Source organism: Triturus cristatus, chromosome 4_1, assembly GCF_964204655.1.
Source record: "Triturus cristatus chromosome 4_1, aTriCri1.1, whole genome shotgun sequence".
NCBI lineage: Eukaryota > Metazoa > Chordata > Amphibia > Caudata > Salamandridae > Triturus > Triturus cristatus.
The window spans coordinates 563,924,473-563,939,311 of NC_140585.1; the positions used below are offsets into that span (position 1 = coordinate 563,924,473).

At 43.4% G+C, this 14,839-nt stretch overlaps 1 protein-coding gene across 1 annotated transcript in view; it reads right to left on the bottom strand.

The window, feature by feature from the left end:
• The window catches only part of LOC146855233 (cadherin-related family member 3-like), a 628,588-nt gene that overhangs the window by 511,575 nt on the left and 102,174 nt on the right, over nt 1-14,839 (bottom strand). The window contains exon 7 of the mRNA XM_085651100.1: nt 12,208-12,374. Within this exon, the coding sequence (XP_085507226.1) occupies nt 12,208-12,374 (167 nt within the window). The remainder of the gene's footprint in view (nt 1-12,207; nt 12,375-14,839) is intronic.

Here is a 14,839-nt window from a genome sequence, read left to right on the forward strand (position 1 = left end):
TTCAGTACAAGAGAGAGCCTCCCAGAGGCGGCAGAGTCAGCTAAATCTCCTCCTTCGGTGGAAAGTTTGCATGGAAACTTATGTGGTATAGAGGATGAGACGCTGACAAACGAGACAAATGCCCAGCAAGAATCCATGCATACTGTCAATATTGCTCAAGCCACAGATGAATCTCCCCGAGTACAGGCTGTAACAGGGAAATATGGGGCCAGCATTCAGAGAGCTGGTAAAATCGTAGTGACTCCGGATCTTGATAAAATGTATTCCTTGACAGATGAATCTGAACTGTCTTACATTAGCGAGAAGAACAGAACTGATGACGACCTTACCGGGGGCAGAGCGGGAGCCCTCCGATGAAATTTGATACACAAAAATGCCTACCGGTTCGCACACAGAAAAGGAGCGCAAGAGGGTCAGATAAAGAGAAAGGTTTTACATCAGACTATAGTCAATCAAGTCAGCTCAAATGGGACTATTCTGCAACCCAATTTGGAAAGGGGATTGAAGATGAGGTCAGAGACCAAGCAAACGATTTAGAATGTTCAACCGAGACAAATAATCCCACACCCCTCAATGGAGCTAACATACACAACTCTGAAACAAATACAAACTGAGGCTTGTCAGGAGCATAAGAGGGCCCACCTGGCAACGAAAAAACTGTAAGGAGACGTATGTAAAGTTGATAAAGCCTACATGGAAATAACTGAGCGCACCTCGGCTTTAGAAGAGGGGATTGTACAGTTAGAGGCCACTACAGAAATTTCTGGACAACAAACTCTGACTAATGAAAGCAGGATGACCGACGTGTCATGGAAGTTGGAGGACTTTGAAAACAGACACTACTTGGGATTGCAGAAAATGCCGAAGGGGATGATATTCGTGGATTTGTCCTAAGGTTACTTAAGGAAGCCTTCCCCGAACCTGCTCATTGGAATTTGGGGTCTGAGGTGCAGAGGGTGCACCGATTCCCCTTAAAGAGACCTGGGCAAGATGGGAAACAGAGAGCCATCCTTATTTTCTTTTGCAATTCTCTTCTTCATTAAGTTATCTTTGAAAAAGCCAGGCCTAACGCACAAAGGGTGGGTGAGGGACACTACTTTTTTGTTCGGCCTTATTTCTGCCACACAACAGTGGAGAGGAGATGGCGACTCCGATTGCCTATTACACCATTTCAGAAACTGGGTTGTGAAGTCTTTTTATTGAACCCTGCTAGGCTCAAAGTTATCTGTAAAGGCACAACAAGGATATTCATGTCGGAGATTCAAGCCCAGGAAGTTTTGAATGAACTCTCGAAGAAATAAGTCTGGGAGATTGTTTTGTAGAATCACTAGATATATCTTACTTTTCTCCCTATGTTCTCTCTCCTTCTCTACATATGTGTTTTTTTTGTAGGGAGCGGCTAGGGGGCACAGCACATGCAGGAGGCATCACAAGGGTCCGTGGACCTATTTTGCCCTTTTGAAGGGGAGGTGGGGGAGGGAGGGGAGGAAGGACGGTTAAGAGAAACCAAGGGGAAAAGGGGAGAATTCTTTGCACCGGGTTGATTATGGGATACAGGAGCTTATATGTCTTGTTTCGAGCTTCTATATGTTTTGGAACTACAGTTTATTTTTGTTATGAGGAAACTTAGGATTGCATCCATTAATATTTGTGGGTTAAATGGCCCCCAAAACAGAAGGAGAGTTAGTCTCGAAGTTCAATTCTTGACAGCAGACATTTTATGTTTTCAAGAGATACACATTGAAGGGTGTAGGAAGGGGGTTTTAGAGATGGCGGGATATCAACTCATTGCTACTACTACACAGGAAACTCGGACAAGAGGGGTGGCGGTACTGGCACGAAAGGGAATGGGCAGCTTTCCGCATTCACTGGTAGATAAGATGAGCAGATGAGTAATATCGCAATGTCGTTTTGGGAACAAAATGTTTACTCTTTGCTCTGTACATGGGTCAATGCTCGATGATCCTGCATTATTTGATTGGTTGAATATAGAGCTAGTGGGCTGGCCTCTCCCCTTGATTTTTTGCGGGGATATGAATATCATTCTGAGCTGTCAGGCTGTCACCCATAGAGGGATGACATACCAAGGTCGCAAACCAAGAGTTTTTAAATCATTGTCACAACTTAAATCTTTACACGGGTTTGAGGATGTATGGGCAGCACTGAAGGGGAGCGACCCTGGTTTTACCGACTTTTCTGCACCACACCAAGTGCATGCAAGATTGGATTATATTTCTATGTCGCAAGAGCTTTTACAATGGTGTTTGATAAGTAAATATCCCAAAGTCATGTCGGACCATATTCCTCTGGTGATTGAAATAGACATTGGGCTTCAAATCCACCAGAAACCTTTGACATTTAATAGAGCTCTATTGAGTGAGGAGGGTTATCTTCAACAAATGGGGGAATGGATTCTGATTATATTGCTGAGAATTTGAGAAGCACTAATATCAGTACTGTGTAGGATACATTAAAAACAAGGGTCAGGGGAGAAACATCAAGATACGGTTGGGAGGTGCAAAGGAAGGATAAAGCCCTGTTACAGGGTCTGTATAAGGATTTGAAGAAGGCATAAGCAGAACTGATAGAGTTTATGTTATGTTAGTTTGGTATTTATAGAGCGCACGGCTACACCCTGGAGTGTCCCGGCGCTAAGCGAAAAACCACATAACCGCGAAAAAGGAAAAAGGCACCGAAAGCAGAGACCGACAGAACGAATTAGACTTGAAAAAGCCATGTCTTGAGCTTTTTCCAAAAAGTAAGCAGATCCTGAGCCTGTCTGAGGGTCAAAGGAAGGCTGTTCCTTAAACGGGAGGCAACCCCCTGGAAAGAATGACCTCCGACCCGAGCAAGTGCAACTTTCGGAACAGGAATCAGGAGTTGAGTAGAGGACCTCAGAGTATGTTGAGGGATGTAATGGGGGAATCTTTGCCTAAGGTAAGGCTCCAATCTGATTAAAAGCTTTAAAAACCAGAATCAGAGATATTAAAGGGATTCTTTTCTGAACAGGCAGCCAATGCAGGGAGAACAGAAGAGGGCATGTATGAGTCCTGAGGCCGGCCAGAAAAATAGCCCTAGCTGCCGTATTTTGAATCACCTGCAAATTGGCAATTAAGTAGCTGGGAAACCCCAAGTACAAAGAGTTATCATAATCCAATTGCGAGGTAACCAGAGCTTGGACAACGGTTCTTCTGTGAGGTACAGAAAGCAGAGGCAAAAAGTTCCTCACCATTCTTAAAATCCCGAAACAGGTCCCTGCTACAGATTGGATCTGGGATTTCATAGAAAGCGTAGCATCTAATCTAACTTCAAGATTCTTAACCACAGTCACGGATGACCCGAGGGGGGGGACAAATCCTGCTGCCACCAGCTGTGCCAAGTCTCATAGGGGCGAGGGCCGAAAAATATAATCTTGGACTTGTCAGGATTACATTTCATTTGTTTATCTTTCAGCCACGAAAAGACTTCTGAGAGACAAGTATTTATTGCATGGCTATCAAAATAAACACCCTTCTCACAAGTGAACAACAGCTGAGTATCGTCTGAATACGATACAATCTTTGCCCCATGTTGTTCCGCAAGAAGGGCGATAGGAGCCATATATAGATTAAACAAAGTTGGGCTCAAAATAGAGCCCTGCGGGACCCCGACATTCATAGGTCGGATAACAGCTGAAAAATGGGGGGACCATAAGGTTTGGAGACGGTTACTGAGAAATGACCTGATCCAACTCAGGACAGTGCCACCGACACCGCCCTCCATCAATCTTTGCACCAGTCTGTTGTGGGGCACGGTGTCAAAAGCCGCGGAGAGGTCCAGTAGTACCAAGACCGCGTTGCCTCCCCTGTCAAGCGTGGCTTTTAAAGTTGCAGACACTTCTAAAATGGCTGATTCAGTGCTGAAATTAGCCCTGAAACCTGACTGACTAGGGTGCAAAAGATGATTAGTCTCGATGTACTCGGTGAGAATGGAATTAACATATTTCTCCAAGACCATTGCGAAAAAATTAAGCAGATATATAGGACAGTAGTTACCAGCTACCTCAGGGTCAGCCATGTTTTTTTTTAACAATGGAAGAATTCTGGCATGTTTCCAGCAGAGAGGCATATGTCCTTCCCGCAAGTCGTTGTTTAAGATACGATTCACTGAAATCATTGATTTTAGTTGGATAAAGTATCTTGTTGGTATCCAGATCGACAGCGTCTCAAAGTAATACAGCAATCGCTGCAGTGTCACCATCTTAAGCAGTGCCAAGCGGCCGGCCACAGACAATGGTAAAGAGGCCCAGAAGTCAAGATTACTTTTTGTACTTCTAATGGCCCACCCTATATTACCCTCCAGCATGTCTCTCTGTGTGTGGTATATTTGGGTGCCGAGGTACGTCAGGCTCCTATCTGCCCATCTTACTCCCTCTGTCTCCTGTGGGCCTATCCTACCCTCCTTCGCAGGGAATAAACAAGACTTTGCCCAGTTCACCTTCAGCTCCACTGTTACACTTAAGGCCCTTAACAATTCTTTCACGCCTCGGAGCACCTCCCCTGAGTCTGCCAAAAACATCAGCGGATCGTCCGCGTAGACTGCAATGTGGTGTCTGCCCATTTACATTGAGGCCTTGATAGTATTGCCCCATCCTGGCCCTACCTACGAACGGTTCCATCACCAGGGTGAACAGAAGAGGGGAGTGTGGGCACCCCGGTCGCGTTCCCCGTCCGACAGTACAAGCATCCGATATGAGCCCACACGTTTTCACTCTGGCAGTAGAGCTGGAATACAGGAGGGCGGTCCAGTCCACAAAGCTATCTCCCAGCCCAACTTTCCTCATCACATGGAATAAATAAGGCAATTCCAGGCTATCAAATGTTGGGGTGGGTGGAATTTGCGAAATTCACTTTCGCAAATTATCGTGAAAATGTTAAAAATCGCCGCTAACTCGCGGAAATATCGCGAAGATGCAGAAGTTTTTTTCCCGCCCGTTCACGGTATTTTAGGCATGGTCGCGGCTCGCCAACTTACCCATTTGGTTGCTCGCGGGCGCGGCCATCTTGTTTTCACTTGTCTCGCGGTGCATGATCGCGAGAAGAAAGACGTGATCGCGCGACGAATGACGTCACTGCGGGCGCGAACTGTCGCGAGACAGCGCAAATGGCTACCAACAGTCCAACATCTCATGGAGAACGCGAACGGATCGGGAAAACTTGTCGGCGAACGCGGGGATTCAGGTAAGGTGATCGCGCGCATGCGAGAATGTATTATTTTACAGCGCGAGCAAGCAAAAAATTTCCGGTACAATGCGGATTGCGGAAATTTTGACATTTTCGCGCTCTCCGCGGAACGCGAAAATGTCAAATTATCGCAATTTCCGCGACCAGAATGGGATTTTAGCCCAGGCCTAATCAAATGCCTGTTCTATATCTACTGAAAAGACCTTTGCCTCCTCTTTCCTATACGAGTCTGCTTCTTGTACCTGTACAAGGCATATGACATTGAGGGCTGTGTTTCTGGTGGGTATGAACCCAGATTGGTCACTATACATTAGGGTTGTCATATGTGGAAGAAGATGAGTAGCCAGTACACGACTCAGGATTTTGAAGTCCAGGTTAAGCATAGAGAGCGGGCAATAAGCTGCTCTATCCCAGGGTGGTTTCCCTGGTTTAAGGAGCGGTATTATGATCGCCTCTCTGGTCAAGACAGGGAGGTGTCCCTCCTGTTTTGCATCATTGTACAGCTTTACTAGTCTGGGGGCTAACAAGTCAATGAATGTCAGGTAAAATTCAAGCAGCAGGCCATCTGTCCCCAGCGGTTTGTTCCGTGCCATGTTTATGATAGCTCCCCTAAAACTTCTCCAATTTCAATATCTCGTCCCAGAGTCTCCACAAGATGCTCAGCAAAAATTGGTAATTCCATGTCATCTATGAACTGATCTACGCCTTCTCCTATCTGGGATAATCTATTTTTGTATAGATCAGTATAATACTCTAAAAACAGGTCATTGATGCCTTGCTGGGCATACAACGCTTCTCCAGACGGTTCTCTAATCTCTAGAATGACCGAACCTCTCCTGGCCAGATTAGCCAACCAAGCTAACAACGCTCCTGATTTATCTATCTCCCTATGGACTCGGGTTATATATTTTTTTTTAGTCAAAACAGCAGAGGCGTTCCACCTGCACCGCCACGTTTTCTCTAGCCTCTAAAAGTTCTCCCTGTTTATCAGAGTTCTCCGGTCTTTCCCGCTCAATTTTCCTGAGGCGCTGATCCGCCCTCTGTATGTCCTCCAGCAAGGTCTTCCGCGTGCACACAATCCCCGATATACAGCGCCCCCTAATGAGTGTCTTAAAGGCATCTCACTCAACCAAGGAACTTGATGCTGAATTAGCATTGTCTCGAAAATAATGTTTTATAGCTGTGCCTATTTCCCCTTGGAACACCTGATCCTCTAAAGCCTCAGGCCGCAGTCGTCACATGGGTATTTTGGGCCTCGCTCAATACCACTGTAAGCTTATCAGCTCAGGATTATGGTCAGAGATCATCCGAGTGAGGTATTCACTACTACGTACTCCTTCATGGATGTCCGATGAGCACAGTATGGCATCAAGGCAAACATGAAGGTAAAAACATCCCCCCGATAGCATCATAATTATCACATTTATATTGGGCAAAGGAAAACTGTCCATGATCACACTTTCATTCAAGCTGTGCAAGTCAACACAAAAATGAAGAGATCCATCTGCTTTCTTTTTAATCACCACTGGAGCTAGCCATTCCGTAACTTGCCTCTATATCCAACAATTGCTGTATTATTTCTATGACTTTAGCACATGCCGCCACAATTATTTTCCTTGCCACATGCTTAATTGGGATAGCATTTCTCTTTAGTTTAATTTCATGCATGAAACCCTTTGCTTCCCCTAATGTCTTCTCAAACACCCTTGCATTTTGGTTAAAGATAGTCGGCAACTCAATTTCTTCAACCACCATAACCTGATTTGTTGCACTAGGATCTTCCTTTATATGTAACTTGTACTTATGTGTCCAACCCAAAATTGGCAGACCATCAGGGGCAAAACAAACTTTACCGTTTGTGCATCTTCCTGCATGAAGGCCAAGATATATCCCAACACTCCAATATTAGACCCTTCATAGCCCTTCAAAACAACATTCGAAGGTACCAATTCCATGTAACCACTTAGGTATCATGGTGTAGAGGGATCCAGTGTCAACCATCAACGATATTATCTTTCCATCAATCTCAAAGTCAGCCTTGGGTCATTTCCTTTTTTTCCATTCTCTCCTCCTCAACAACTTTCCTTGATGACCAATACTCTATGTTCGTTTTCCTCCTCTTCTACAAAAGCTATTTTCCTTCCACTCACTTTGCACATGCATGCATAAAATCCTATCTTCTCAAAGTTATGGCACACCTTGCTTTCTGCAAAGCAATTTCTTGAGCCTGCTAAATGAAATTTACTGCCACACCTGCAACATACTCATTCCCCAAATCATCCAGGTATATTGATAGCACCTTTAGTGTTTTTATCTTTACTGAAGCTTCCTCGTTTTAAATGTGTTTTACTCTTTACAATATTTACTGACTCTGTGTCATCTTGCATCACTGACACTTCTGCTCCTTTTTCTTGAGAAATGATTTTCATTTCTTTCATACATTTCTCTGACTCTTCCACAACTTTAGCTATTTCAATGGGTAGGATTTTTCGCAGCCCATAGCCGTTTGTCTGCTTTCTTACTGTTGTTTTGGACTATTAGTTGCAGGGGGACCCGTCAGGGTTGTCCCTGTTCTCCTCTTCTCTTTGCTTTTTATATTAATCCCTTTGTGAAGATGCTGGAATTAAACATGCAGATTCCCCCTTTTATTGTTCAGAACCAGCCCTATATTGTTTTTGCTTATGCGGACGATATTACTGTGGTCACCTCTAACCTTGACACTGCCTTGCCGGTCATTGAACATCTTGCTAACTCTTTTGGTAGATACTCAGGATATAAGTTAAACTCTGCCAAAACTCAATGTCTTTGTACAAATCCGGCTACAGCAATCGATCCCAGGGTAGTGGAGGAAGTGGTGTAGTAGATTGGAAAGACTTGAATTATGATCCATGATCTGTGATTAAAACACCTGGTATTTCATGGAACCTGATGATGTTTTGTGCAAATAACTGTACAATATTGAAGCTGAAGGCAGACCAGGTAACAAATCAACATGCCCCTTTCAATATTCTTAAATATTTTTCAATTTCCATAATAACTGAATTTCCTTTACTCACAGGCATTTCTGCAATGTAGTCCATAGACCTGGTATGCCACTAAGTCATTGGTACAGGAACTGGATGAAGTAAATCCATTGGTTTTGCATGGCTGATTTTACATTGAGCACAAGTGGCATAAGAACATCCTCATGTATTATTGGTCATTAAAACTTTTGTTGAATTGTTGCCATTGCTTTATTAATACCTTGGAGTCTTTCCATTCTAGCATCATGCGTCCAGGCTAATACTTGTTGTTGTAATTTAGATGTCGGTGCAAAATAAAGCATTATTTTGGTACAATAATGCATTCTTCTTCTGTAGTAAAAGAGTATTATATAGCCAATCATGTTTATTTATATTCGATTTTGTTTGTGCTAGGTTGAACATAAAAGCATCAAATAATAGCTACCTCTTTTGGTTCTATAGTGTTTAAAATAGGTTGCAGAAAGAATGGTGCCCCCCTACCATTTTTTGAACAGTAGTATGACAGAGAGAATCTTCTTTCTCGTTTTGTGGACCAGGGCAATAAGAGATTGTAAAATCAAAGTTAAAGAACAAAAATGCCTAACATATATTTTATAGTCCTGCAGTTACATTGGCAAGTCTAAGGGAAGATTTATATGACAAAATAAACTGTACTAAAATCAATTGCATTACAAATGGAGTATGGTGCCAATAACAATGTGTGACAAAAGACATGTAACTGTCCTGTCAGAAAAATTAAAGAGGATAGATCCAATTTTAAAAAAGCACACATTCAAGAGTGTACCATCTATCTGCTGCGTGGTGCCAATCTAGGTTTATTTGTAGCGCTGGAAGCAGATGTTGCTGTGGCACGTGGTGGATGGGACAACAAAGGGCCTTAAAAAGATTTAAATAGAACAGTGTATTAGTATAAATGGCAAGGCTAGATTTTACTACCATCTTGCACCATCTTGTCAGTCATTTGACCAAGCTGACACTTGAGCAGCAACTCCCGTAGTCTGGAGACAAATTCATCCACCGTTTCTGCAACCTTCTGTGGCTGTGTATAGACTTTGTGGTGGCGTGTAACATCCACCTCTTCTACAGGTTGTGGTAGATATTTAAAAACATGTTGCCCCTGCTTGCCCAACGCTCCTAGCAAAAAAGCTTTTTTATGTATTGCAGGAAATCTGGTACCATCAATGCAACCAAATATGTTTTCAAAACAGTCAATCAAATCCTCTCATTCAATGGGTGGATCACCGGCAGACATTAGAAATGGTGGTGGAGCAGTTATCACATTTCCCAGAAAAGTAATTGCTATGTGTGGTATTGTTTCAACAAGCACTTTTCAACCTGCCACTGTAGCGTGTAAATCGTGGAAGCTTTAATGAAGGCTGATCTGCACTCAACACTAAGTGCCCGATTACGATGCAGTTCGGAAATCATTCCGAACAAATCGGTTTGGGAATTGTTTCCGACCGACTAGGATCGGGAGAGTTCGACTGACCGGTTGCGATGCATCCGTATTCTTCCAGATATGATTCGGTCACACTTCCATTGACTTCAATGGGAGCCTATGTTCTGACCGAATGCATAGGCTCCCATTGAAGAAAGGGCTGGCTGGAGAAAATCTGCACCCTGTGGCGGGCACCCCCTGGTGAAGGCCACACTGTACATGACTGGTAAGGGGGGACCCATGAGTACCCCCACAGGCCTGATTGGGAAGGCTAAGGGTGCAAGGGGGCCTGCTACAGGCCCCCAAAGTCTGATTATGAATGCTGGTTCGAGTCAGATGGCACGATTCAGAAAGGCTGTCCAAATCCAGCACGGTAATTGGTCATTCGGAAACACGGCCCGTAGAGACGTATGAGTCTGCTCCGTATGGCTTGGTAATTCCGAATGCCATCAGGTTTGTATTAGGATAATCCTAATGCTTAACTCTCATCAAAATCGGTCGGTCGGAAACCTTTCCGATTCAGTCAGAAAGACATGTTCCTGATCCGATTCGGGTGGAGCAAATGCCATTGGGGGGCCTTCCAAACCGCATCGTAATCGGCCCCTAAGTGTGTCAATCACTGAAGAAAATATGAAATGGCAAGTATTCCTTACGTACTATCTAACTTTACAAAATAGTGTGCACATAGCTGAAGCTTTAATATAACCCTATCTGCACTCTTGATAAAGTATGCAAACAATTGGTGTAGGGTTATTGCTTCAATAAGCACTCCTCAACATGACACCCTAGCTTGCAAATTGCTGAAGCTTTAATAAATGATGATCTGCACTCAACACAAAGTTTGAAAATATCAATGGTAGGTATTCCTTAAATGCTCTCAAGCTTGCAAAGTACTGTGCAAATCACTGAAGTCTTGCTTGATCTGCACTCTTCATAATGTGTGCCAATCACTGTTGAAATCACAGTGTATCAAGTATTTCCTTAAGTAATTGGCTCCACAGCATTTGCAGTATCACTTTTATCCAGCAGATTCCGTAGTAATAATAATGGGCGTGAGCTCCACTCTGATATTTAGTCTTAAACATGCCTTGGCTCAAAGTTCCTACTCAACAGGAAAAGCAGAAGACAGGGAGCGCTGCTGCGGCCTCTTGAACTGCAGAGCCCATGCGCTTCGTGGAAAGCGCGTGCGTTCGATCCTGACAAGACGCTTCGAATGCTGTGAGGGCTGCTAGCTTTTGTGTCCCGAGAGCGATCGCACATGGTCAGTGACTGGCTGCCACCCCCCTCCCTATGACCTCACCAACCCCCGAACACAGGACCACGTCCGGAGTGGGGGAGCGACCAGGCAACAAGGGGGTCACCTGGGCGCTCCCCGCTTCTTTATCCCTCAGCAGCCCGCCCCCTCTCCCCCGACCCGGATGTCGATTAACGTCATCCGGGTCAAGGGAGGGTGGAAACCAATCGGTGGCAGGGCGCCCCCAAAGGACACGCCCCACCCCCGAGAGGTCCCGGAGGTAAGGGCGATCGCCGCACCGCCATGCGGGCGGGGGGGCCAAGAGCCCCCCCTTTTCAGGTGCTTCAAACGACCGCAGTACCGGAAATTAATATGTGTTTTCCGTGCCTATCGCAACATTAAAACTGACACGTTCTGGTCACAAAAACGTTACTTTCAAAGTGTAACTTTGGCACGCAGATAGCCGTACCTTAATTGCTTGTTAAGTCTCCTCACGAAAATTACCAGGATGCTTAACCCTTTCTATTCATAACCTCCACATTACATAGACCCTTCAAAATTTCTCAGGAGATAAGTGTATGTGTGGAGCCTCCCCTCACATGCCCTTTCGGCATTCAGTGCGTCCGTTCTTCTCCGGGTTTCCTGATCTTGGGAACACACCGCCTGGCTTGGCTAAATCATTGCCAAAAAAGTAAAAATTCGAAGCATTGTCGTATGTGCTTTAATCTTTGTCACTTTATTGATCAGAGATACAGGAAACCCCAACTGCTCCAGCTAGGCGCAGCCAACAATCCGCAACTGGCAAACAGCCCTCACTTCAGAATCCGGGAATGTCATCATCAGACGCTCTGAGGTCACAGTAGTCTCTCCCTGGCTGGGGTTCAGTTAAGTGTAGTATGACAGCCGGTATCTGAAGTACTGAGACTGCACTAAAAACAACGCTACAGTGGATTTTTGAATCAAAGCTGATAACATTTTTGAAAAAAACGTTTTTCCTCCTTTATATAAAGTGTTTTATTTATTCTGAACTGATTCTTCTAATAAACGCAACATATAATTTTGGCTCCTATCTAGATATTGTCACACGTGTACATTTGTGTGTAAACATCTGATAACAGATACAGCTACCGAAAATATCTGAATAAGGGATTTCTATTGTTCCAAATGATGATAAAATATATTTGGTGTTCCAATTTACATCTCATAATTCCTTTATCATACTTTCACTGCACCACAAATCCTTCTTTTAATATTAAAATTAAATTAATAAAGAGGAATATATCAACTTACCGCGATTTAATGCAAAGACTTCGGATGGAACAGCAAATGAATAGCTGATCTTAGATCCCGCATCCTTATCAGTGGCTTTCACGGTAGCGATGATGGTACCAACAGGTGTATTTTCATAAATTTCAATAGTATCTTCAGGATTCCTTTTAGTGTGAAATACATATTTACTTATGTGGCAGTGTGAGGCTGGAAGATTTCATTTATAGTATCAACAATAATTTGTAGTGCTTTGCATTAAAAATGATTTAGGCATTTTGCATTTCAGTGAAGCAACCAATTGTGTTACTGCCATAACTGTTACAGAATAAATATAGATGCAATAGTTTCTTTTTAAAGACAAAGCGTTTCTTGGTTTACACACTGTATCAATGTAATCGAAGTACTAAGTACTCTTTTACTTTAAAACATATCACACAAAAGAACAATGTGGATACCAGATTCACCAAACATGCATTATCAACTCACCCACATACCTCATCCATCCATTGCGAAAGAACCTGATAAAGTTCAGTGGAGGAAAAACATTTTACATTTTTCTGCACTATTCGATTGCCAACCAAATAGATAATACTTTACAAAACTACTTCCTAAGAGGGCCAGGCTACTTAACATGATGATATAAAACAAGCAAGGAAAAAATAAAGTGAGCAGCATAAAAAAGAAAAAAATGAAGAGGAGATAATATTGTGTTTCATGGTCTATTGAATACTAAAACCACAACCTATGAGGCCGATTTAACATTAATCAGAAACATTGATAAAAGCGCAAAAAACAATTTGCTCCAGATTTGTGCACATTTTTTAAGTGACTGAATCAGGCCATTTGCGACGGGTAAAGTGCATTTTGGTATATATGAATTCCAATTTGCGATTCAGTAGCATGGTACCGATTTGCCAATCCATACCGATTCGATAGTAGGAAGAGGTGTGTTGAAGGCGTCCTTTCCTAATACGGAATCTCAGTGGTATGTAGGAATGTTTTGAGATGAAATGCGGTTGCAAAATATTGACATTTTACTACCCCGTCCCTTTGCAAACGGGACGGGGTCCCCATGTTTTAATTTTTGTTTCTTAAAATGCAACCCATTTCTCTTTTAAGGAAAACAGGCTGTATTTTTAAAAAAATGATTGCTTTTTTTAAAAGCAATCACAGACATGGTCTGCTGACCCCAGCAGGCTACCATCCCTATGATTTTAGAGATTCCTAAAGGGTGGCTAATTGTGACCTGCCTCATTAATATTAATGAGGTAGGTTGATTTGCGACCCATTAGGAATCTAAAGATAAACAAAGCTTATGGAGTTTCATACATTCAAATAGCGATTATTTAATTACGTTTTGCAGAGAATCCCAATTAGGTGATTGCTATTTGAAATAATGATACAGGTGGCCCTGAGTGACGTCTGCAACCTACTTTATAAATATGCTTCAGACATCACCTGCCTGCCTTTACAAAAGCGAGTGGGCTGAGGTTCTTCCATTCCTGTGGGAAGCGGCTGCAATCATCGATGCATATAGAAATTCAGATTTATTCATGAAAGAATATTCCTTCCCTATGATTCTAGTTTTGTGGCCTATGTATTTAAACTTGTGTTTATATAAAGGAAAAGCTGTTCCCAAAATGGATCTAGTTTAGTGCAGCTGGCGACAATGATTTCTCGGTATGCTAGAGACTGCAAACATCTGGGACCCTAGTTGATCATGTTTATCCCATCATGCAAAAAATAAAAGCAAGCAAAGACATATAGGCTCATTTGGAATGGGCTGGAAATGCGACTCCAGTTGTAATGTGGTTAATGTCCCATTCCTGCCACATCCACATGCCACTGTAGCCCCTCTACCCAGGGCCAGACTGAGCGTAGTGGGCACCAGGCATTTCCCCGGTGGGCAGGAGGGATGTGGGGGCTGGATTTGTCACTGGGGGCCTTTTTTGCAGCAGTGCTGCAATATCGGCCCTTTTAACAAAAGCGAGAGGGGTACTTCTCGCTAGCACCCTCCTCCCTCCCAGGGCCGGTCGAGCAGCAATCTACCAGGGATGGTTGCTGTTCTCAGTCCAGACCTGCCTCTACCACGGGGCCATGAGCTGCAGTGATTAGGAAAGCCCATCAGGTATAGGGTGTGCCTTCTTGTGCAGAGTTTAACGTCCTGGGTCAGCTATGCAAGGCATGTTGGGTAGGAAAAAAACAACAACAACAAAAAGGGTACGGATGTGCAGAGTATCACAACAGATATTTTTCTTTCTCAAACAGCAAAACATAACAAATGGTAACCAATATATAATGGGTCTGCACCTGTTATATGTTCGGCATGAGCATTTTTAACAACACAATCTCTGCTAGCTTGTAGTGATTGTTAAATGTCACCCCAGTGGAAAGTCAGCACGCACTGTATTTTAAAGGGCTCAATCATGCTGTTGCTTGCGATGTTTGGATCAGAACATGCAGTTATCAGCTCCCATTAAAACCCAGACAACAAATTTATGAAGCTTCCTAATCAGTTCACAGTGTCTCATGTACAGATGAGAGGACTTAATGAAGGAATGAAGTGCCAAAATCATAAACAACAACAGCCTCACATGCCCCTAGTCAAGGCCAAAATTGGATTCTTGAGGATGGATAGTCTAGTTTTTTTTAA